This window comes from Suncus etruscus, chromosome 17, assembly GCF_024139225.1.
Source record: "Suncus etruscus isolate mSunEtr1 chromosome 17, mSunEtr1.pri.cur, whole genome shotgun sequence".
In the NCBI taxonomy this organism is placed as follows: domain Eukaryota; kingdom Metazoa; phylum Chordata; class Mammalia; order Eulipotyphla; family Soricidae; genus Suncus; species Suncus etruscus.
This window is the reverse complement of record NC_064864.1, coordinates 22,783,321-22,808,488: the sequence shown is the minus strand read 5'-3', so window position 1 is coordinate 22,808,488 and position 25,168 is coordinate 22,783,321. Positions and strand designations below refer to the sequence as shown.

General features: G+C 47.5%; 1 protein-coding gene, 1 non-coding gene and 1 gene segment (V, D, J or C); all 3 read right to left on the bottom strand.

Moving 5' to 3' along the window:
- Positions 1–8,803: 8,803 nt before the first annotated feature.
- On the bottom strand, positions 8,804–14,454 carry LOC126033378 (immunoglobulin lambda constant 3-like). The segment is given in 4 exon segments: positions 8,804–9,123; positions 10,916–11,034; positions 14,145–14,214; positions 14,433–14,454. Coding segments are annotated over 4 exon segments (531 nt in total).
- Positions 14,455–18,952: 4,498 nt separating this feature from the next.
- LOC126033376 (immunoglobulin iota chain-like) lies at positions 18,953–19,458 on the bottom strand. Its single transcript, XM_049790382.1, has 2 exons — positions 19,413–19,458; positions 18,953–19,329 (listed from the first exon to the last, which is right to left on the bottom strand). The coding sequence occupies exons 1-2, from the start codon at positions 19,456–19,458 to the stop codon at positions 18,953–18,955; spliced, it is 423 nt and encodes a 140-aa protein (XP_049646339.1).
- Positions 19,459–23,788: 4,330 nt separating this feature from the next.
- LOC125995308 (U6 spliceosomal RNA) lies at positions 23,789–23,896 on the bottom strand. Its single transcript, XR_007490853.1, has one exon. It is a non-coding gene; the product is annotated as a U6 spliceosomal RNA (small nuclear RNA).
- Positions 23,897–25,168: the final 1,272 nt, after the last annotated feature.

Below are 25,168 nucleotides of genomic sequence, written 5' to 3'. Positions count from 1 at the left end.
GTCACACCCGATGTCATTCAAGGGTTACTCCTGGCTCTGTGCTCAGAATTCTTTCCTGGCAGGCACGGAATCATATGGGATGCCGGGACTCAAACCACCATCCATCCTGGATCGGCTACTTGCAAGGCAAATACCCTACCACTGTGCTATCTCTCCAAGCCTCTTTTCTTTTCTTTTTTTTTTTTTTTGGTTTTTGGGCCACACCTGGCAGTGCTCAGGGGTTACTCCTGGCTGTCTGCTCAGAAATAGCTCCTGGCAGGCACGGGGGACCATATGGGACACCGGGATTCGAACCAACCACCTTTGGTCCTGGATCGGCTGCTTGCAAGGCAAACACCGCTGTGCTATCTCTCCGGGCCCTGCCTCTTTCTTTTTATATAACAAGTTTATTGAGAAATAAAGGAGGCAGGGAGAGAGATAAGATACAATGTGCTTAAGAGAGAATACAGGCTTCTCCAAAGTGGAGAGAGCCCACTACACATCCCAGTGTTAACGTATGAGAGCCTGGTATTACATATCTCAAAGAGGGGCCATGTGAGCAGCATATGTACTTAGGTACCGCATTCACACAGCAATTACACGTGTGCTCGGGCAACATATGTGCCTCTTTTATTCTCTCCCCCACCCCCTGCCTCTTTTATTCTTACGGCAGATGCTGAGTGTTATCAAAGCTCCAACTCTTTGTTTACTAATTAGATTTTTGTCAAACTGCATGTTTTATTTTTTCCTGGCTAATTTGCATTTCTGGTAGTAGCTATTTTGATATAGTTAGTAGTATTTTTTTTTTTTTTTTGGTTTTTGGGCCACACCCGGCGGTGCTCAGGGGTTACTCCTGGCTGTCTGCTCAGAAATAGCTCCTGGCAGGCACAGGGGACCATATGGGACACCGGGATTCGAACCAACCACCTTTGGTCCTGGATCGGCTGCTTGCAAGGCAAACGCCTTGCAAACGCCTGCGCTATCTCCGGGCCCAGTAGTATTTTTTTTAATATTTTAAATAAATGTAGGTACTTTGGTCTATGAGGTTCTTTTTTTTTTCTAATTAGACCCAAAACATTCACCTTATTTTAGTAAGGGTTCATTGATCCCAAAATAGTTCATGTTTATTTACCTGATATGATTGTAGTCTTGATTCTGTGTTTTTTCCTTTTGTGAATTTCAGTTTCACTTAAATTTGTTGCTTATAAGAGTGTTGTTCCCTCAAATCCTTGATAAGAAATAGCAGGGTATTCTATCAATATTACCATTATATTGGGGGCATATATATTTAATAATGATATATTGAAAAACTGCCATTTAGTGCCTTCTTTGTTCTGTGACCTTTTCAAAAATCACAATTGAAGCCTTTGTTTTATATAAAAAAAATCCCTCAGCATTTTATTTAAAACTTTTGTGTATTTATTATATATAACTTATAAACAGCAAATTGTATTTTGTTTTCTGAGTTATATTTTGTGTAAGAACTTCTGTTAACATTATTTCGTAGATTTAGGCATCATTTATTTTCATCCCTCTTAATTTTTTAATATACATTTCCTCATTTAACCTAAAAGGTCTTCCTCATTTTTCCCCATCCCTTACTCTCTGTCTTGCTTACATCAGAAGTTCCATTTATTTTGTTGGTTCTTTGGTTTTTGTTTTGAGGCCACACCTGGCAGTGCTGAGGGCTTGCCCCTGGTCTTGCATTCAGGAATCACTTCAGGTGGTGCTCTTGGGACCATATGGGATGCTGAGGATGGAAGGTGGGTGGACCAAGTGCAAAGCAACTGCCTACCAACTCTACTATCACATCTGCCCCAACCCACTTTTTTTTTCTTTTTGGGGGCCACACCCAGTGACACTCAGGGGTTACTCCTGGCTTGGGGGACCATACGGGACACTGGAGTCTTGAATGGCGGCCTGTCCTAGGTTAGTGTGTGCAAGGCAAACACCCTATTGCTTGCACCCCATACTGCTCCAGCTTCATCCCAGTTCACTTCTGAAGCCATTGCCTCTGACTTCAGGTCCTTGGCTATGACTAGGTGTAATGATGCTGCTGCCTCACAGCCTGCGTCGCTCAGGGGGCTTCAGGAATACAAATCTGTGTGAAAACCAAGGTGTATGTAAGTGTTTGTTACATCCTAAATGATTTGAAGTATATTTCTTTATTGTTCTGTTTCAGCCCCGAAGTCCTTTCAGCATGACTTTAAAAGTGACCTCCGTTTTGCTTTTATAGAAAACACTCTAGATGTGATAATTAACTGTCACAGCCCTGCCCTACCTGTTCTAAGAGGGCCTGCAGTCACTTGAGGAGAGGTGAGGACACTTGTGTCCCTCACCCTAGCTGCAGGTCAATCCCCTCCTCCCATCTCCCTTTCTCACAGCTTAAGGCCATAATAACCGGGGGGTAAGAAGAGAGTCCTTTCTGGTCACTCCAGTTTGCATTTTTGTTTGTTTCTTTGTTTTGGGACAAACCTGGTCAAGCTCTGCACTCAGAAATCACTTCTGGTCGGCTGGGGGGAAGGTACCATATAGGATCAAACCTGGGTTGGCCCGTGCAAGGCCTATGGCTGAAGCAAGAGAAAAGCTAAGCAAACTACCCACTGCAAACCTCCGTCAGAATCTAACTGGGAACCCCTTAATTTAGAAGAGGGTCACAAGCAGCTGAGTGGTAGCTTACCCCCTATTAAGTCCCCACATAGCTGCATCTCTTGGAAAAAGGCATTAGAATTTGTGTTTCTGTTGTCCTAGGACTCCAGAAATTGTGAAAAGCAAAGAGTATGTCATGGCAAAGGCTTGGCACAGTTGCTCCCAGGAGGCTTCTGTCTGGGTCTCACAAATAATACCTAAAGCACCCCCCGTCTCTGTGTGGCCCATCCTGAGGTCTGCTGGTGTGAGCTTTCCTCCTGCCTCATCTTCCTTTGTGCCTCGTACACCTTTGAGGGGAGGGACAAGCAGGTTTCAGAGTCATCCTGTTCCCACTGCTATAGAGCAGATGCTTCAGCATTGAAAGCATGACAAGTGGCTTCCTTTTTGTTTATTTTTGTTTTAGGCTATGCCATGTGATACTCAGGGCTTACTCCTGGCTCTGCACTCAGGAATCACTCCAGATGGGCTCAGGTGACCATATGGGGTGCTGGGGATTGAACCTGGGTCGGCTGTAAGCAAGGCAAGCACTTTGCCCACTGTACTATTACTTGACTCTCTTCTCTCTCTTTTTTCCCATCAGAATTGCTTCTCTGTCCACTCTGTATTTTCTGGCCTTTGCTGTGATCTGACAGATCTCAACTCTGAGCCATGAATTGAGCACCCATCACCTTCTCAACCTTTCATTCTCTGATCCCTCAAGTTCTGCCACAAATATCTGGCTGATCTCCCAGAACCAGTTCCCCACCCAGCCACTTGTGTGATCTCCCTTCATAGGGAGTCCTTCATAGGAATTTCCACTCTGACATATGCAGAGGGTCACTCTCCTCCTCAGGTACCCCTTCCTGTTTCTATGCAGACCAGTATGGAGGCCACACACACCCAGACTCTTCTGGGCTCTCTTTCCTCTGCCAGAGTTTTTGTGTCCTGCCACACCAGTGTCCACATGCCCTGGGCCAGGTGCTAGAGAGATAGCACAGAGGCAGGGCATTTGCTTTGCAAGTGATTGACCAGGGTTTCATATCTAGCACCCTAAAGAGCCTTTGAGCACCACCAGGAAGGATCACTGAGAGCAGAGTAAGCCCTGAGCAGGGCCAGGTGTGGTCCCTAAATACACCAATCAACCCAATAATATAAAAGAGCCTGGGTGAAAGAGGGAGAATGCCTCCAGGACAGTCATTCTACAGCCAGGCTCCAGGCCATTCCTCTGTCCCAGTGCATCCTGGGTTTTAGGTAGGTTCAGTTGACCAAGGAAGGTCAGGATTGTGGCAGTGGAGAATGAGAAGCTGGAGTGAGCCACGGAGGATGATAGTCTCTGCATGCACCTCCCCTTTAGTCTGGTCCATGGGACTCACATCTTCACACATCCTACAATTAATCTTTTTGCCAGCACTTAGTGCATGCCCCAGGAAGACCCTCAAATGACCAAAATGTTTCCTGCTCCTGACTTTTCCTTCTTGTTTCATGGTATTTGCCTCCACAGAAATTGAAATGGAAAGCTGGCTCCTCAAAAGTAGAGCAGAAGGGCCCGGAGAGATAGCACAGTGGCGTTTGCCTTGCAAGCAGCTGATCCAGGACCAAAGGTGGTTAGTTCGAATCCCAGTGTCCCATATGGTCCCCCGTGCCTGCCAGGAGCTATTTCTGAGCAGACAGCCAGGAGTAACCCCTGAGCACCTCCGGGTGTGGCCCAAAAACCAAAAACCAAAAAAAAAAAAAAAAAAAAGTAGAGCAGAAAAACAGAATCAGCATTAATATTACAGTTACTGTCAAAACTGTCATGTGTCATGTCCTGTTTTCAGACAACTCCAGGACAGCACTGGCCCAGGATGCTTCCCTCCACTTATAGAGAAAGGGGTGTGGATCAAGGACAAGAATAAAGCTGGTGGAACTCCTGAGTCTCTCTGTCTGATTTCTCTGCATAGCACCATGGAGTGATCCATGGGTTGGGAGGCTACCCAGGACCAAGGCAGAGACAGAGGCACTCCAGACTCCTTCCTGGTCCTCATGTACCCACAGGAAGTCCAGTAGCTGCCTCTCATTGGTTTCTCCCCAAGAGCTCTTCTCCTCCCTTTTGCCTCAGCCATTTTGTAGATTTGCAGTCGGCCTTGTCCTAGCCAGTCCAGCTCAAGCCAGGCTAGAGATCCAAGGTCCAAGACTGCCCCAAGTCAATGGAGACGTTTATGCATCTTGTCATCACTGAATTGAGTAGATCATGAATGAACAAGTCTAGAAAAATTATCCAACAGTTATCCATGTGGATAACTGATCCAAGTGGATCATGCTCGGAGAGCAGAGTTCTCTTCAAGCATGTGTGAAACAAAAGGCATGAACATGTTGAGCCGTAAAACAAGCTCCCACAGATATTGAAAGGATGAATACAGCCTTTGTTCTTGGAGTACTAGTCGTGCTAGAACTCACAAAGAAAACCACAGGGTAACCAGGGTTTATAGGCCAGGGAATCCACCAGCACGCACTTGTCTCTCACTGGTACAGCTTTGGACTCTGCTTCTTTAGGCTTTAGTTCCTGAGAAGAGACGTTCACCAGAGACAAAGAGATGGCCCTCTAGCCACCCTGGACAATATTTTTCCAGTGAAGAATAGACATGGGGTGATCAGGCCTGACTGTCAGGGACATTGGGATGCTGTTATGCTGTAACGGCCAGGAGAATGGTATTTGGACTCTTCTGGTTATCTGCCTTCTCATCCATGATGACAGCTAATGCTGATTGCACCCCTCCTTCAGTCAGGAGCACTCATAAACCGGGCTCCAGAAATGAGGTTTGGCTTATCCCACCAAAAGAAGTCTGATCGGCTGGAGGTTTGCTGTAGGTGGAGGGAATACAGACTGTGACCACGACAAGATTGGGGCCATATGAGTAGTCTAGAAGTGACTAGAATGGTTGTGATATCTTCTCATTTTAATATGAATATGCCACATTTATAGTCTCTCCACTTAGTGCTGCCCTAAATATTTACAGTCTGTCTGCAGGGTAGAGGATGTTCCAGGAGCATCAGGACCCTAACCCAAGAACCAATCCATGCCATCCTTTGAGGGGCATTAGAGGCATTGAGAGGCATCCTAGAGGGCTTTCCCAATGCACAATCTTGGCCCCACAACAGAATGTCTTGTTCCCTACACCACTGTTTCAGGGTTCCTTCACAGCCTTCTCCCTTAGTTCTGAGCTCAGTTTAGATTCTGTTTGGGTTATTTGTTATTCCCTTACTGAGTCTCTTTTCCCAACGCGTGGGAGAGGTTGTTCTGTTAGCCCAGTGTTTGATGCCTGTGGGCTCCAGTGAACACCTAGAAAGGGAACCAAGGAGGCGAGGATGGGGACCCCCTGTGTCTCTGAGTCACCCAGATGCAACCCCACTTCATCCCTTTGCAAGCTTGCAATTTTGCCCACTCCAGAACCTGCCTTGCCCTCCTCAGCCGCCAGAGGACGCTGTCTCCCCTCTAGAAGTTCCGGACCAGGTGCATATTGCCCAGTTCCAGGTTTCAATGGAAGTTCAGGGACACACTGGTCAGGGGTAGAGTGGAGATAGGGGTCGGTATTTACTGACCCCCGAGTGATGCTGGGGTTTGGCCTGGCTTCTCAATGTGGGATAGAATGTGCCCCCCCACTAGGTTCTGCAAAATCTGAGTGCCAACTATTCATAGATGGGGCTGTGGGGGAATGAAGCAAAAGTCTGTCTACTGTAAACTAAGTCATATAATTTAATTATACAATCCTCTGTAGAGGACTAAATTTTAACTATCTACAATCTTTTATGGGTGAGAGGTATTGGGCCACACTCAGGAGTGCTTAGGACTTATTTCTGGCTCTGCACACAAGGATCACTCCTGATGGGCTTAGGGCACCATTTGGGGGTGCTGAGGATCGAACCTGAGTCTGCCATGTGCAAAGCAAGTGTGTGTGTGTGTGTGTGTGTGTGTGTGTGTGTGTGTGGTTTTTTGGGTCACACCCAGCAGCACTCAGAGGTTACTCCTGGCTCTATGCTCAGAAATTGCTCCATGCAGGCTCAGGGGACCATATGGGATGCCGGGATTCGAACCACCGACCTTCTGCATGCAACTGAAACTTAAGGGGTTTCCATGTCCTATCTGCTGATGCCCAAGTGAGTCTCAGCAGGATGGAGTGGGACGGAAGGAGCCCCTGCCCTATAGGCAGGCCAAGAAGAAAATGCCCCTTTATTTAGACAGTTGAGAACCTAGTGAGAGACAGAAAGAGCAGTCAGACTCCCCAGGACCCTGACAGGTAGCGCCAGGCTCCAGGAGCACGAAGAGTCCATTTCCACTGAGTGACAGTCTGATGTCCCACACTTGCCCGATCTCAGAGAAATGAGGTGCCTATTTCCCTTTGGGTGAGGATGCCTGTAGCATCTTGGGCAATCTTTTTTTTTTTTTTCCTGAGGGACTATATGGGATACCAGGGATTGAACCCAGGTCTGCTGACCCAGGTCAGCAGCGTGCAAGGCAAGGCAAACACCCTACCTCTGTGCTATCGCTCTGGCCCATTACTTTGTTTTTCAATGTAAGACTGAGAAAAAAGTAAGCACTTTTTCTGAAAGCATGGAAATTTTTGTCAATGAGCATGTTATTTCTGTTCTAATCTCAGAACCAGTCCAGAACCAGAACTCTTTCCTCTTACTAGTTTCTTAGCTGCCTTATTCCTATACACTTAATACTCCACAACCTCAAAATTTATCATTTTGGGGTCAGAGAGATAGCATGGAGGTAGGGCATTTGCCTTGCATGCAGAGGGACAGTAGTTCAAATCCCAGCATCCCATATGGTCCCCTGAGCCTGCCAGGAGTGATTTCTGAGCATAGAGCCAGGTGTGCAACCCCCAAAAAAAGTTTATCATTTTATTCCTCATATCTGAGAATATCCTAGAACCTTCTGATATGAGAAGATAATATGGAATTGACTATTAACACTATTATCTTAGTGATAAATATACTATCTCTCCCATAGGTACAGTCTTCTTTTATTTTTTTTCCACCTTTTAGACCATACCCAGGGGTGCTCAGGTCTTATTCCTGATTCTGCACTCAGGAATGACTCCTGAAATGACTCCTGGAAATGCTTGGGGGACCATATGGAATGCCAGAGATTAAATCTGGGCTGCTTGCATGCAGGGCAAGTACTCTAACTCACTGTATTATCACTCTGGTCCCTCTGTGGATATATTCTTTTCAAAAAAAACCTAGGAAAAGCAGGCATTTGTTGCAAGTAATAATTTGCAATGGTGGAATTTTCTTTTTTCTTTTTGTTTTTGTTTTTTGTTTTTTTATTTTTTGGGCCACACCCGGCGGTGCTCAGGGGTTACTCCTGGCTGTCTGCTCAGAAATAGATCCTGGCAGGCGTGGGGGACCATATGGGACACCAGGATTCGAACCAACCACCTTTGGTCCTGGATCGGCTGCTTGCAAGGCAAACACCGCTATGCTATCTCTCCGGGCCCGGAATTTTCAATAATGTGTTCTCAGGCAATCTTGAACTTATCTTGGGCAAATGTCAGAGCCTTCTGTCAGGCCTTTGGTTAGAGAGTTTCCTTCCTGCCTTCCTCTGAGCTCTTTTACACTTTGGAACCTTCTGCCAGGTGAGGAATGAAGGTGATCATCGATTTAAAAAACTCTGAGTTCTTGCTTCTGGATCAGTCTGGGTTTCCTTGGGGGAACAGGGAAGTGGCAAGGATGCTCAGCATTGAGCTGGGCTGAGAAGGAAATTAGAGGCACTGATGACTGATGAAGAGGGGATCTGACCAAAAATGGGTTCCAGGCTGAGGACAGAGAATATCTGGGAAGTCTAGAGGGTCATGACAAGGTGAAAGACTAGTCTAAGTTCACCAGCTCAACTAACTACAGGGAGGTGCAGAGGGTGGGCCAGGAGGAAGAAGAGGGCAGCAGTAGTAGATTCCTCTGGCCTGGCTAGCTTTCTAGGGTACCCTTGGGACACTTTCCCAATGGATACCAAAGATTTTCCACCACCCACCTCAGGATATCTGGGGTGGCTGAAAAAATATGGAACTAAAAGAGAAAAACATGAACCTGAGCCTGTCTGATTGACAATGGAAACATTTTATTGCCAGTGTGTCTTAGGTGGTCTGGGATGGGGCCCCTCTCTGGGGGGGATCCTGTACCTCCAGGATCCCATGGCTGCAGGAGACCAAAGGGCCTAATGACATTTTGCGGGGGTCACTGTCTTCTTCACGGTGTTCCCCTCGTGCGTGATCTCGCAGCTGAACTGGCTGTGAGACTTCCAGCGTTCAGGGGACAGGCTTAGGAAGCTACTGGCCTTGTACTTGTGGTTGTTCTGATGCAAGGGCTCTGTGGTCTGCACACCCTGTGTGATGGGGGTGTGGTCCGCCTTCCAGGTCACCGTCAGGGTGCGAGGGTAGAAGTCACTGATCAGACACACCAGTGTGGCCCGGTGTGCCTTGAGCTCCTCGGAGGAGGGTGGGAACAGAGTGACCACGGGTGTAGAAATGGGCTGGCCTGTGTGGACAGAGAAGGGGTGTGAGTCTCAGGTACTGGAGCAGCCTTTTCTGCAGCATGCCTGCTGTGTCCAACTTCTGCTCCTGGCTTCCTCTCTCCCTCCCGGGAAGCAGACTGTCCTCATCTCCCAGAAGTCCTTCCTGTCCCTCTCCAGGGCACTCCTTAATCATCCCTTTCCCAGGAAGACCAGCGACATGATCGAACCCCTTTGGTGTGCTGCCTCAGCTCTCCAGTGTGTGAGGAGAGCCAGGGATCTTTTCTCTGCCTGCTCTCTGAGTTTGGAATCGAGCCTGATCTCCAAACCCCTTCAACTCAGCCTCAGGTCCCACATCTTTTTTTTTTTTAGGGGGGGGTCACACCTGGCAGCGCTCAGGGGTCACTCCTGGCTCCACGCTCAGAAATCGCTCCTGGCAGGCTCGGGGGACCATATGGGATGCCGGGATTCGAACCAATGACCTTTTGCATGAAAGGCAAACGCCTTACCTCCATGCTATCTCTCCGGCCCCAGGTCCCACATCTTGTGTGCTTCTGTGTGGAGTTGTCTCTGAACCCCTCAGGCAGCCTCACAGTGTTCGGGGAGGCTGGAGCCTGTTGCCAGCCAGGGATCAGAGCTGCCTCCTTTCCATACACCCAGTGCTGGTCTTGCCCATTATAAGCTCTTCCAGAAAGGGCTCATTCCTGACAGCAAAGTCAGGGGCTCCGCTCAGGATCTGTCCATCTCCCCAGCCCCTACCACCTGCAAGACTCTTCACTCTGACCTTGGGGCTATTCCCTTAATGGTAGATACAGCAGCCCCCCACAACATTTCACCCTTACTCATCTGATGAATGCTGCTTCTGCCTGGCAGTGCTGGCCTTCCTCTGAACCTATCCCCACAAATCTCTTCTGAGTCTCTCATGCCCTGTGGGGAAGTTTGGGCAGCAAGTATCTCCTTGGACAGGTGAGACCTGTCCTGAAACCAGGGTTTGGGGGTCCTGGACCCCACAAGTCTGTCCAATGGACTCCATTTCTGGGTTTTTTGTTTTTGTTTTTGTTTTTTTGGGGTTTTTTTGTTTTGTTTTTTTTTTGTTTTTTTTTTTTTTTTGGTTTTTGGGCCACACCTGGCGATGCTCAGGGGTTACTCCTGGCTGTCTGCTCAGAAATAGCTCCTGGCAGGCACGGGGGACCATATGGGACACCGGGATTTAAACCAACCACCTTTGGTCCTGGATCGGCTGCTTGCAAGGCAAACGCTGCTGAGCTATCTCTCCGGGCCCCCATTTCTGGTTTTTAACTGTCCTGGGAGAGTTTGGCTCTCCTTACATTTCCCACCTTGTTTAGGCCTGACATCTCCCACATGCCCATCCTCACAGACTATCAGAGGTCATGGGAGTTTCTGCCCAAGCAGAACAGATTCTCTTGGTCTTGTCAGTAGGTGTGAGGCTTCCTAGTGCCCTAGGAGACTATCACAGCCACCAATGTGGTCCCCTCAGCCTTGACCTACACCTGGGATTGTCTTCAAAATATCTTCTCAGTGTTCCCTGTGAGAATTGACTTTCTGCCCCAACAATCCCTGGTGGAAGGAGCCTCCAACTCACCATGTTTGGGCGCCAAACTCCTATCCCAGGCCCCCAGGATCAGTGTGTCTGTCAGTCAGACTCTGAATGAGGTTATTCCTGCTGGTTACCCAAGACCAACCTGGGTCCCCCAAGCTTTAGGGAGAAAGGTTGAGGGATGTGGGCCCCACAGAGCTAAAGAAAATACAGCACCAGCAGGAGGTTTGGAAGGCTGGAAAGGCCAGAGGATCACTTACCAATGACGATGAGCTGGGTCCCTTCACCGAAGATATACTGTTCTGGCAGTGGCTCATGCCACAGCCCGTTGTGCCAGCACCTGGGGCCTGCTCCCCGGGAGCTGAGCCAGAGCAGAAACCTGCTGGACATAAGACAGAACTGCAGCTGGTGGACTCTGTGCTAAGGCTGGGCCCACAGCCTGGAGAGTTCCCCCATCCAACCCCGATCTGAGGTATTAGTTGTTTGTTTTCTTCTTTTTTTGGAAGGGTGCCAATACCAACAGTGCTCAGTGCTTACTCCTGGCTATGTACTCAGGGATCACTCCTGGTGAGGCTTGAGGAACCATAGGGAAGTGCCAGGGATCAAACCTGGGTCAGCTACATGCTAGTCAAGTACCCTACCTGCTATACAGTCTCTAAGGCACAGCATTCATTTCTTGGAGATACCCAAGTGCCACCCCTGAATTCAGGCCTGCACTTAATCACCCAGAGTCCCTTGTCGATGGTGACTTTCCATCATTTCTGTATGCTTCACCCTCTCATGCGGTGATGTGGTGACTCCTGAGCTGGCTCAGATTGACACAACTTTCTGGTCTCATTTTAGGGTCCCCAAGTGTCCCTCCTCCAGAACTTCTCATGGTCCAGATAAGCAGGCTTTTCCCCTGTGCCCCAAATACCAGGTCTCTCCTGGCACCACATGTGACATGTGGAGGTACTCTTTCCCTTTGACCCTGCTCAGTGAGACCCAATTTAGTTTTGCCTCTTTCATTAAGCCTTTTCTGACTTTTAAGAAATTTGTCATCTCTCCCTTCTTCATCTCCTGCCATCACCCAACAATGACTCCAAGTAAAGTCCTTTAACTCTCCCATAGACCTCTTCAGTAAAGGCTAATCTCCCAAGGTTTTGGTTGTTTTTTTTTGGGGGGGGGGTCACACCCAGCAGTGCTCAGGGGTTCCTCCTGGCTCTACACTCAGAAATCGCTCCTGGCAGGCTCGGGGGACCATATGGGATGCCGGGATTTGAACCATCGTCCTTCTGCATGCAAGGCAAATGCTCTACCTCCATGCTTTCTCTCCAGCCCCTAATCTCCCAAGGTTCTTGTACCTTATGTTACTTCAGGATGTGACATAGAGGACACCCTTCTTTCCAGTGACCTGGGCACTCAGCCCAAGGCACTCAGCAATCCCCCATTGTTTCTTTCTCTGACCCATGCCTCACTGCTAACCCTAATTCATCCTTGTCATTTTTTCCACATTATGGATAACTACTCCTGCTCAAAGTGTGAGGCTCAACTCCATCTCAGCTCCTATCTCCGTCTGGGTACCACCCACACTGTTGTGGCCATCTTCAGTTAAATCATATAAAACACCCGTGATCATGATGTAGAAGACTTAATATTGTTTTTGTTTGTTGGTTTGGTTGGTTGGTTTTTGGGCCACACACTGCGTTGCTCAGGGGTTACTCCTGGCTATCTGCTCAGAAATAGCTCCTGGCAGGCACGGGGGACCATATGGGACACCGGGATTCGAACCAACCACCTTTGGTCCTGGATCGGCTGCTTGCAAGGCAAACACCGCTGTGCTATCTCTCCGGGCCCAAGACTTAATATTGTTAAGATGACAATAGTACCCAAAGAGGACTATTAATTCATCAGTATCATCTTTATCAAAATTTCAATAGCCAGCCACTGTTTCAGAAAACTTAATCCTGAAATTCATATATGAATTACAATTATTTTCAAAAAAAAAACAATGCTAAAAAATAAAGACAAAATCCAAGGATAAATATTTTCCAAATTCTAATGCTGATGCTAAAGATAAAGTAATCTAAAGAGTATGACACTGCATAGAAACTGGTAGATGGGGCTGGAGCGATAATACAGTGGTCAGGCATTTGCCTTGCACACAGCCAACACAGGATGGAACCCATTCGAATCCCAGCATCCCATATGGTCCTTCAATGGCACCATGCCCAGATCACCTTGCCAGGTGAATCCTAGTGCCTGTATTCTCTCTTTCCCCTGGATGATCTTGGCACCTTCCTTGTGCCATTGCATATGACTGTGACTTCCTCCAGGTCTCTTTCTTCATGAGCATTGACCTGGAGTGAAATATGACCCTGGAAGACTCCCTGTCCCCCTGTGCCTTCCCTGCCTGAGGTGCTAACCACTCTCCATGGCTGGGCACTGGGCACTGAGCAGGTTCATCCAGACCCTTCCTGCCCTCATAGTGATCCAGTGTCCCTGAGGTGGGATCCCTCACCCATTTATAATCCACCACATTGCAGAGGGTGGAAACTGAGACCCAGGGAGATCAGGGAATGAAAAGAAGAACTGTTGAGGGCTACTGAGTTTGGACACTGGAGTCGATGCCAGCTCTGGTGATCTTCCACCAATGCCTACACCTCTCAGAGCTTCTCCCCCAACCAGTGAAAAGAAAACTACTACCCAGTATGCATTGTGGGCCACTATAAAGGAGGTTCTGCCTATACAGTTGGACATTTTTATTTGTTTGTTTTTGTTTTTGAATCACACCCAGCGGAGCTCAGGGGTTATTCCTGGCTCTGCGCTCAGAAATCGCCCCTGGCAGGCTCAGGGGACCATATGGGATGCCAGGAATCAAACCACCATCTATTCTGCGTTCGCTGAGAGCAAGTCAAATGCCCTAACGCTCTGCTATCTCTCCAACCCCTACAGTTGGAAAATTTTATCACAATCCTTGATCATATCTATGTGAACATAAACACAATTATCTGAGACTTTTTTCCTGGAACTCACAACATGCACAGATAAAGAGCTGAGGTCACACAGCAAGACAGGTGAACTGTACTCCCAGATCCTGAACTGGGCCTTCTCATGAAGGCCTCTGGACATGGAGAGGGACCAGTCACAGCAAGAAACCTTGGCTGTGGGTCTGGTGCTAGGTACACCAAGGCTGAGGAGTGTTGCTTAGCTACACTGACCTTTTCCTGCCTTCCCCTTTTAAGCCAACCCAGGAGACCAAGATGAGGCCAGCGAGGCACTAGCCTGGGTGTAAGATTAAAGGAATGCCCAAAATTCAGCTCAATATCATGAAGATAAACATTTTATACAATAATATTGCAGACAAAAATGCTAACAGTTCTGCACTGGACCAAGTGGCAGCACTTGAAATAAAGCCGATATCTACCTAGGCTGCTCCTCAGCCTTCCCAACCTCTATCTTCCCATTCTAGTCTCAGCTAGGAGTCTGCTGTACCCCTCAGCCCCTTACCTGTCCCACAGGCTCCAGGAGTTGCTTCCTGATGGGGCTCCAGGGTCCAGGACTGTGGCCCTGGGTGCTTCTGTAGTGGGCAACAGGCCATGGGCACCCACCACCAGACCCAGAAGAAGGAGGGGCACATGCTTCTGGGGAGCTAGGTTTTGTCCCCCCAAAGCTGCTCTGCCCAGCTGACCTATCCCAGGTGCCATCTACCGTTGAGGTGAAAGTATCTGCTGTGCTGGTCTCCCTGGAGAGGGACAGAGGGTACCCTGGTCTTTCTTCTCTGGTTCTATCCCTCACTCTTGCCCTCTCCAGGGCCCATGGGCAGTACTCTGAAGAGGGTGGAGCCTGTCCCTGAGGCCCTGCCAGCTGCCCTGTGGTCAGGAAGCCTCAACTGCCTCCCACACCTCACTCCTGGTGGGGCCCACCTGCTCCTGCACTGCTTCCTGAGGACACACTGGCTCTTCAGCTTCTCCTCAGGCCGGGGTTCAGGGGGTAGGGGACTGTGGGGCTGCTCTCCTGATGGTCCCTGGGGGAGGACATTGATAGGGAAGGAAACGTGTAAGGTTCACAGGAAGCAGGTGTTGGAAGAATGTGATAGAAATAAAGATAGTATTTACTAAGCCATCTATCTGTCTGTCTGTTTTTATCTCTCCCTTTCTCTCCAGAGGACGGTGCTTTCCACACTTCAGGGGGCTAATTTCTACTAGGCTCCTTTTCCTTCCTTTCTTTCCCTGAGCCCACCCATTCTAGGTCTTAGTGGCCTGAGGTTCAGGATACTCTCCTGGTAGCCCCAGGAGATGAGGGTTGTCCATCAGGATGCTGAGGAGGAGAAGGGAGGGATATGGACCTTCCCAGGGCTGGAGCTGAGAACTGAAACTCTTCCCATTGGAATGGCAACCTCCAGGGACTTAGTCAGCTTTCTCTGTAAATGAGACCAGTCTCAGACAGATTACCTCAGAAATCACAATCATGTCATATTTGTCTTTGGAAATGGTACTGAGGGGCCAGAGAAATTGGTGGAACCCACCTGCTCCTGCTCTGTTCTTTTTTGTGTGTGTGGTTTTGTTTTTAAATTAATATATTTATTTAATTGATTACAAATATGATTGTAGTTGGGTTTCAGTCATGTTCCTGCTCTGTTCTTTTTTGTTTTGTTTTGTTTTGTTTTGTTTTTGTTTGTTTTTGGGCCACACCCGGCGGTGCTCAGGGGTTACTCCTGGCTGTCTGCTCAGAAATAGCTCCTGGCAGGCACGGGGGACCATATGGGACACCGGGATTCGAACCAACCACCTTTGGTCCTGGATCAGCTGCTTGCAAGGCAAACGCCGCTGTGCTATCTCTCCAGGCCCTCCTGCTCTGTTCTTAACAGGAGTTAAAGGCATGCCAACAATGCAACTCACCCCTGGCACCACATGGTCCCCTTACCACCATGTAGTGTGGCCTCTGAGACATGGGTGGCCTCAGCACTGCTGCAGGTCCTTGCACTTTTCCTGTTGGCTAAGATTCATTGGTTGGGAGCTCCAAACATTGAGCATTGCTCTGAAGAACCCCCATAGTAAATAAATACACTAAATAAAAGTTCTGATTGACAAGTGCTGCAGATGTAAGACGTATATGAGGGATAATTTATCCTATTACATTATTGTTACTAATTTTTTATCAGCTGGCCACTTGGAGGTTGCTGGCAAAATTTTCATGCTGATCAAAAAATGAATAGATAATAATAGAAAACAGAAAAAATGAATGGTTAATACTTCAACTGCTACTCTTAAAAGCTTTTACTGCAACTCAAAGAGGTGAACTCAGTTCTTTGGGCTGCAATTAGAATTTTGCAAATATGAAATGGCCCTGAGCAGATTGGGAAAAGGAAAGGGTCTGGGATTGGGAAGACAATAATGGTGTGTCTGGGGCCAGTGAGGTGGCGCTAAAGGTAAGGTGTCTGCCTTGCAAGCGCTAGCCAAGGAAGGACCGCGGTTTGATCCCCTGACGTCCCATATGGTCCCCACAAGCCAGGAGCAATTTCTGAGCGCTTAGCCAGGAGTAACCCCTGAGCATCAAACGAGTGTGGCCCAAAATACAAAAAAAAAAAAAAAAAAGAAAAGAAAAGAAAAGAAAACAATGATGGTGTGTGAACTTTGCTCCCATTGTCTCCCTGCGTAGTGAAGCTCTGGAATATACAGCAAAATGACTCTTTACTGCAAATTTTAAAGGAAGAACTTAAGAACTTTTGCAAACTAAAACACAGGGCCCAGCTGAGTGGGGGAGACTCCTCTTGTTGTCTGGCTTTCCCAGAACGCAGGCCTGCAGCTGACACCTACAACTACCCTTGCCTTCAGGTTCACGTCCCAGTTCACTCGAGTCCAGGGTACCACTGTACTATTGCTCCGGCCCTGCTAGCTGTCAGTTTAGCCAAATCCTTGGGGTGCTGATATAGACACACTGACTTCTTGCTATTCTGTGAAGTTCACGAAGGCCACACTGAAACAGGACCTCAATCTGTGCATGAGCCTCACATCCACCTGCTTTGAGCACTGCACCTATGTCCCCAGAGCAGGCCCTTTCTCCAGCAGTGGCATTAGGAATGGCACTGAACATGGGAGCCCAAACAGTTTTCATGAGGATATGAGGGAGCCCCTAGAAACTGATCTGGCTCAGCTTCTTTCCACTGGAATGTTCAACCCACTACTATCTCTAACCTATCTCCTTGAATCTGGGGTGCTGAAGCAGAGTGCACTCTGGGGTGAAAGCTAGCTCATGTGTGTGGGTAAGACTATTATTCATTCCTGGGCCCGGAGAGATAGCACAGCAGCGTTTGCCTTGCAAGCAGCTGATCCAGGACCAAAGGTGGTTGGTTCGAATCCCGGTGTCCCACATGGTCCCCCGTGCCTGCCAGGAGCTATTTCTGAGTAGACAGCCAGGAGTAACGCCTGAGCACCGCCGGGTGTGACCCAAAAACCAAAAAAAAAAAAAAAAAAAAAAAGACTATTATTCATTCCTGGTCTCTGGAAGCCTTGGTTCCCCCACTAGCCTGCAAGACAGGTCCAAGCCCTGGAGAGCAAAGAAGGTTATCACCCATAAACACAGGGTCCTCTTCCCCCAGCCTGCCACATCCTGGGGGGGGGGGGAGGTGTCACTGTGAAACCACACTCCCTTTCTTCTGGCTTTCAAAATTATTTTTCCTATCAGGCTTCCTTGAGGTAGGAGCTGGGATGTTTGTTCGGAATGTCAGACCAGGCCTGCCCAATCTGTTTCCATTAATACAGTTGAACCGAATTACAGAGATGTCATTGTTTACAGATGATCTGAACAGATAATCCATCACAGGATAGAATTGAGTAGCTGTGACAAAGATCTTATCACCCAGGGAGCTACCTAGTCCTGGACAGGAAATGTTTGCTAGCTCCGTCACATGCACATGTGAAAGAGTGAAGCATGATCTCACCTAGGCCAGATTAGCTCAAACCAGATTTTTGTTTTGTTTTGTTTTGTTTTGTTTTGTTTTTGGGCCACACTCAGCGGTGCTCAGGGGTTACTCCTGGCTGTCTGCTCAGAAATAGCTCCTGGCAGGCACGGGGGACCATATGGGACACCGGGATTCGAACCAACCACCTTTGGTCCTGGATCGGCTGCTTGCAAGGCAAACGCCGCTGTGCTATCTCTCCGGGCCCCAAACCAGACAATTTTATGACTTGTGGGGACAGCTGTCAATGGTTGGAGACATTTTTAGTTGCCATAAGTAGGGATTGGTGGGAGTCATACTGGTATTTGGTAGGCAAAGACCCTGGAATAGTTTATTTTGTTTTGGTTTATTGGGATACACCCTGCGGTGTTCAGGGGTTGCTCCTGGTTCTGCACTCAGAAATCACTCGGGGGACCATATGGGATGCCAGGACCTGGACCAGTTTAACACCTACCAATGTAAGGCTGGAGGATAGCACAGTGATAGGGTGTTTGCCTTGCATGTGTCTGCCCAGGATGGACTCTAGTTCAATCCCTGGAGTCCCCTATGGTCCCCCAAGCCAGGAGAGATTTCTGAGTGCATAGCCAGGAGTAACCCCTGAGCATCACTGTGTTGTACCCCCTCCAAAAAAAAAAAACATCTACCAATGCATAGGCTATCTTCACAGCAGAAAACTGTCTGCACCTGAGTATCAGCAGCAGGAGGTGAAACTGCCCAATCACAGGCACCAGCTTTCCTTTGCACAGGCCGAATAAAGGCCTGCTCTAAATTTAATAGGTTAATCCATGTTGGTAATCAGATAAAATCAGGGAGACAGACAGTGCCTTTGTACCTCACACCCACAAACCAGAGGCTCAGAGATGGGAAAGGCTAGCCTTGCACGCAGCTCACCCATATTTGATCTCAGGCACTGTATGAGTCCCCAAACACCACCAGAAGTGATCCCTGAGCACAGAACCTGGAGTAAACCTTGAGAATTGCTATGTGAAAACCCCAAATTACAATAAACATAAAGGCAGGGGATCTGGTTAAGCCACCCATGACCAGCTATGTCTCTTGGGATCTTCACCCCCATTGTACCCCTCCCCATTTGAATAAATTTCATTGACCATCTGAACCCCCATGGGGTTCAAATTCAACACGGTCAGAACAAACTCAGCAAAACAACTTCTCAGACACAAACAGCTTTAATTTCCCAATCCAGCCTCCAGTGACACCCACAGTCTTGCTGCTGATAGAGGAGAGGCTGGACGGCTCTTGGCTCAGCTCCCTGTGGCCCGACTGAGCCCTCCTTAACCTCTTCTCCTCTGTGCCAAGATGTGCCTTTCCTGGCTTCGGTTTGAGGTGTGTGTGTGTCCTAGGGAGTCGGGGACTCTGAAGCTGCAGGACCCTTATCTTTTTTTCTTTCTTCCTGTAAATTATGGGATCCCACAGCACAATAATACAGAGCCTCATCTTCAGGTTGCAGCTCAGAAATGCTCAGATACCCCGTGTTTAAAGTCATATCTTTGGAACCTGAGAAGCGAAGGGGGATCTTGTCACCACGATGATAGTTGAAGTCAGAGAGATACCTCAGCAGGAACCTAGGTGGATGGCCAGGTCTCTGCTGGTACCAGTAGATGCTGTGACTGTTGATATCATACTCTCTGCTCAAGGTGCAGGCCAGTTGGATTGTGGTTCCAAGGGGCGAGGACACTAATGGCTGCTGTTTCAGCATTGGCTGTGAGCCAAAACCTGGGGACACAGAAGCATGTTGGTACCCTGGGCAGGGCAGGGAAGGAGGTGGGACCAGGATCTGCAAGCTCTGGGGTTCTCACCTGTGCAGTATCCAAAGAGCACCAACAGGACAGGAACCCAGGACATGGCGGTGGGCATGAAGCTTCGTCTCTCCGGCACCAACAGAGCTCCAGGGCCCTCTGGGGTGGAAAGGCAGCTTCCTATGCCCTCCCAGGGGTGGAGCCATGGCACATCCCTTCCTGGCTCACCATCCTGAATTTTCTGGGGTTTGAAGTGTCAGTTGGGTGAACAACCCCGTGAGACTTTTGTGGCTCCTGCCTTGACCCTATGGAAGCTTTGGGGGAGGAAGCACCTGCTGGATGTTTTCGGACCAGTGCCCAGGAGGCTAGTCTGCAAGCTTGGGGCCCTGAGGGTGGGTCACCTCAACATCCCCTCAAGGAAACAGCCTGCAGAAATAAGTTTTGGGGTCGAAATGTACACGCATAGTGAACCTGGGAAGAGGAAAAGCAGGAATGTTGAAGGAATGGAGGGACAAATTTTGAGGCTGTGAGAACCTTCAATACACAGCCAGTTGGTCAGAAAAAAGGCCACGTGATAACCTGCCTCACATCCCAAGTGAAGGACAGTTTTAGGAGATTTAAGCCTTTAACCTGTCCAGTGTGATGCTCTCTCTGGGTAGGTGTCAGATTAAATTGAGTTGAGATGAATTCTTGGGCATGTCTGACTACATGAAACTTCTGTTCCATCAGGAGCTTTCTGCCCTGATCCTGCTTCAACTTCCTGTCCCAGTTTGTACCAAGAGCTAACTTCAGGATTTCTCCCACCAAGAGCCTGGATCCCAGCATGCTAAGCCACTGAGACCTTGCTCCCATGCCTCAGACATCAGCAGGCTTTCCTGGCACCCCCTCAACCCCAAAATTAGAATCTTGAGTGCCCAGGGGCAGAGCCTGGCTCTGTGCTACTTCATCAAAAGTGTCCAGGCCTGGGACCTGAGGGATAGTACAGCTGTAGGACTCTTGCCTTGGATGCAACTGACACAGGTTCTATTCCCAGCACCTTATATGGTCCCCTGAGTCCACCAGAAGTGATCCCTGAGCGCAGAGTCAAGAGTAAGTCCTGAGCACCTCTGGGTGTGTCTCAAAAACAGAAAGTAAAAAGAAGCATCCAGGCCTCTGGGTTTCCAGTACCATGGGCTGGTTTGATCCAATGTATAGAGAACCAAGGGGGCTTCTAAGTTCTGTCCTGTCAATTCCCCACATTCCTCACATGTACATATACATAAGTATACATGCATGTACATACACACAAATAGCACACACAAGTGAAGACTCACACTTGGGGAACATATGGGATGCCAGAGATAGATCCCAGGTCTGTTTCGGGTCATTCACATGCAAGGCAAATGCCTTATTGCTGTGCTATTATTACTCCAGCCCCAGCCCCAGCCCCATTTTGTCTTTTTTTTTTTTTTTTTTTTGGTTTTTGGGTCACATCCAATGGCGCTCAGAAGTTACTCCTGGCTCTGTGCTCAGAAGTCACTCCTGGCAGGCTTGGGGGACCATATGGGATGCCTGGATTCAAGCTATCATCTGTCCTGGATTTGGCTGCGTGCATGGCAAACGCCCTACCACTGTGCTATCTCTCCGGCCCCCCCATTTTGTCATTCTTAAATATCTAAAGGACTCATAACTATTGGTCCTTGCCATGTTTCCCTTAAATTTACCATTTATCCTCTATAATCAGATTCTTCCTGGAAGTTGACCAAGACTTCTGTAGCCTCAGCAAACAGTGGCCCCAATTTAAGCTGCCATAACTTATTTTGCCTTAACTTAAGCCAATGAATGAAGCCTTGGTTCTTTTCTGTCCTTTCAGATACTCCCTGGATACACAACACTATACATTTAATTTTGAATCAAGATTATATCATTTCTGCTGTCTGTCATAGTCCTAATTGATCTGGACCTCTTACTACCTGATAATCTACCATTTATCCCATTGTTACATTATTTTGAGGATACTATGCTAAGGGGTAGATCAATAAGAAATGGCTGGCTTGGGGCCGGGCGGTGGCGCTAAAGGTAAGATGCCTGCCTTGCCGCGCTAGCCTTGGACGGACCGCGGTTCGATCCCCCGGTGTCCCATATGGTCCCCCAAGCCAGGAGCAACTTCTGAGCGCATAGCCAGGAGTAACCCCTGAGCGTTACCGGGTGTGGCCCAAAAACCAAAAAAAAAAAAAAAAAAAAAAAAGAAATGGCTGGCTTGATTGCTTGGTAAGAAGCATGCATTGCAAAGAATGGAACTAGTTCATATCAAGATTCTGGAACCCATCACATAAGGCAGTTTTGAATGTTCCAGTGTTGATGCCATGATGTGTCAAAGAAGATTAATGCATCTTGCACATCTGTGACAAATAAAATTCAATATCTGAATAAAATTTTCTGCTTTTGGAGATGGCATATATGGGAACAGCTATTGGACATGTTGTATACTCAGTGACATAAAGATGCCATGTTTTTTTTGTTTTGTTTTATTTTTTTGGGCCACATCCGTTTGATGCTCAGGGGTTACTCCTGGCTAAGTGCTCAGAAATTGCCCCTGGCTTGGGGGGACCATATGGGACGCCAGGGAATCGAACCGCAGTCCTTCCTTGGCTAGTGCTTGCAAGGCAAACACCTTATCTCTTGCGCCACCTCACTGGCCTCAAGATGCCATGTTTTAATGCAGAACAGAAGAGAAAAGCTTTTTACAGAGCACAAAGTGAGCTGCAATGAAGGAACTCCTACTGCTGAGTAGTAAGACTTGGCAGAACTTGGGGCTTGGAATATTGATAGAAAGTAAAAATACCTTATGGAATTTATGGCAAGATTGTAGGGGAAAAATCACAAATTTGGCTTTTATCAATCTGGAGCAAGACTGTGCAGTTTGCAGTGTTGAATTTATATGTTTTCCATAAAACAAACACTGAGGCACACATGTGCTCCTTGGGTCCTTGCACATGGCTCCCCAGGCATATGACACCTATATTCCCCGCTTGAGATGTGTACTCTCCTACTTTTATGCTGAGTTGTGTATCAGGGCTCTGAAGCCTGAGCGCTCTCTTGAGCATGATATTCCCTTTCTTTCTTATCTTTTCTCTCCCTTCCTCAATATCTCTGAATAAAGCCTATTTTTATTAAAAAAAAAAAAAGGCAACAAATTTGCAGTGCTGCTGGGCTCAAGCCAAGATAACATGAGATAAATATTTGTTAAGAACTGCCTGTCCGGCCGAGCTGTGGCACAGCAGTAAGGTGTTTGCCTCGCACGCGTCTGACCTAGGATGGACCATGGTTCAATCCCCCTGCTTCCCATATGGTCCCCCAAGCCAGGAGCAATTTCTGAGCACATAGCCAGGAGTAACCCCTGAATGTCACCAGGTGTGACCAAAAAAAAAAAGAAAAAGAAAGAAAGAAAAAAGAACTGCCTGTCATTGGCTGGAAAGAGAGTGCAGCTAGGTAAGGAAAGTAAGATAAGGTGCTTGCCTTGCATGTGGTTCGATCCCTGGCGTTCCTTATGGTCCCTTGAGCACTGCCAGGGGTGATGCCTAAATGCAGAATGAGGAGTAAACCCTGAGCATTTCTGGATGTAGCCCCAAAACAAAAGCAAACAAAACCAGAACTTCCTGTCAGGAGGTAAATTCAGTCATAAATTAAAGGCCAGAAATAATCTCTTAAACTTAAGATTCCCTTTGAGTTAGAAGCATTGGCTGCCACTTGAGCATTTTATCTCCTCACCCTCAGCTAACAACTAAAGAAACTCTCATCTTCATGAGAGTAACTGAGATCATAGCAGGCTACTTTTTTGTTTGGTTGATGTTTGGGTTTTGGGGTCACATCTAGCACTGCTCAAGGCTTATTCCAAACTCTACACTGAAAGATCACTCCTGAAAGTTTCGGGGACAATATAAGATGCCAGGGATCGGGCCCGGAGAGATAGCACAGCGGTGTTTGCCTTGCAAGCAGCCGATCCAGGACCAAAGGTGGTTGGTTCGAATCCCGGTGTCCCATATGGTCCCCCCGTTCCTGCCAGGAGCTGTTTCTGAGCAGACAGCCAGGAGTAACCCCTGAGCAGCGCCGGGTGTGACCCAAAAACCAAAAAAAAAAAAAAAAAAAAAAAAAAAAAAGATGCCAGGGATCAAACCTGCGTGAGTCACATGAAAATGCCCTACTAGTTCTACTACTGATCCAGCCCTGGAAGGCGATTTTTTTTTTGTTTGTTCTTTTGTGTTGTTTTTTCCGGGGGCCATACCCAATGGCGATCAGAAATTACTACTGGCCTTGAGCTCAGAAATCGCCCCTGGCTTGGGGAACCATATGGGATGCCTGCAATCAAATCCGTGCCTGTCCTGGATCAGCCACATGCAAGGCAAATGCCCTATGACTGTGCTACCACTCTAGCCACAAGGCAGACTACTTTTTTTTTAAATATGGAATTCTTCACAAATTTGTGTGTCATCCTTGTGCAGGGGCCATGCTAATCTTCTCTGTATCGTTCCAATTTTTAATATATGTGCTGCTGAAGCGAGCACTTGGCAGACTACTTTTTTTTTTTTCATTTTTTTAATTTTAATTATGACAACAAAGATGCAAAGAAAGAGGACAGGGTAAAGTTACAGTGGAAGCACAATCACCCATAAACAGAATTCTCGGTAGTCCCATCAATGATATCTCAGCCTTGAACTTTCAGCCAAAGAACATTAACAAAAAGAAAACTGAATCCATGTACAATACAATTACTTTGTCCCTCAAATCCCCAGTTGTAGTACATACTATTTCTTAGCAGCACACAATATAATCCAAAGAGATTAGACTTATGTAACTCCTTAAACATTGAGGGCAAAGTACATTTATCTAGTTCCATGCACATGCTTACTAGTTTAAGTTAACCTCAAAAGTTTTAGTGGGTTGTTTTTCTTAAGGATTGGAGTCAAGGGAAAATAGTAAAAATTGGTGTTAGAGTGGTATTTGTTTGCATAGGCCCACTAAAATATAAGGGACATGGAAAGAAAAATTATGGTCTAAATACAAGGAAACCCTACCCCTGAAGTTTCAACTTAGGTAGTGTGGAGGAATATTTTTTATTTCCAAATACCCAGTTAGGTACTTCTTACTCTTTCATTTCCTTGCTATGAAAATAGAAAGACAGGTGCTGTAACCCCAGTGGGAGAATGACATTGACTTGGGTCTCAGACACTCCCGAGGATAAAAGATCTAAGACATCAGATAAGCTACAAAGACAGCAGGATCCTTGTGGGACCTGCAATGAATACTGGAGGAAGGATAAGATGACTACAGCCCTAAGGAAAGCTGCAGTATCCAAGAGATAACTTATCTTATTGTCCTTTGTCTCTCTGATTGACTTCCCCAAAGAAAGGAAACCATAAAAATCCTAGAAGATCCCTTCCCAAACAGATGAATTAAATCCATCCATATGGTAGGAATACAAACACTGATTTTCATGGGTAAGTAAAGGGGTAGTTGAAATTGTTATCTGCTCACAGAAACCAGAGACCTCAACTTAAAGTATGCTAAAAATCATGGCCTTTGTGCTGAAAATTTCTGTGAAGAGGAAAACCTGCTTTAAAATCTATGAGGAAGTCCTGAGTAAATCAGTGATTGTTCAAATACATTCTTTTTTTTTTTTTTTTTTTTTGGTTTTTGGGCCACACCCGGCGGTGCTCAGGGGTTACTCCTGGCTGTCTGCTCAGAAATAGCTCCTGGCAGGCACGGGGGACCATATGGGACACCGGGATTCGAACCAACCACCTTTGGTCCTAGATCGGCTGCTTGCAAGGCAAACG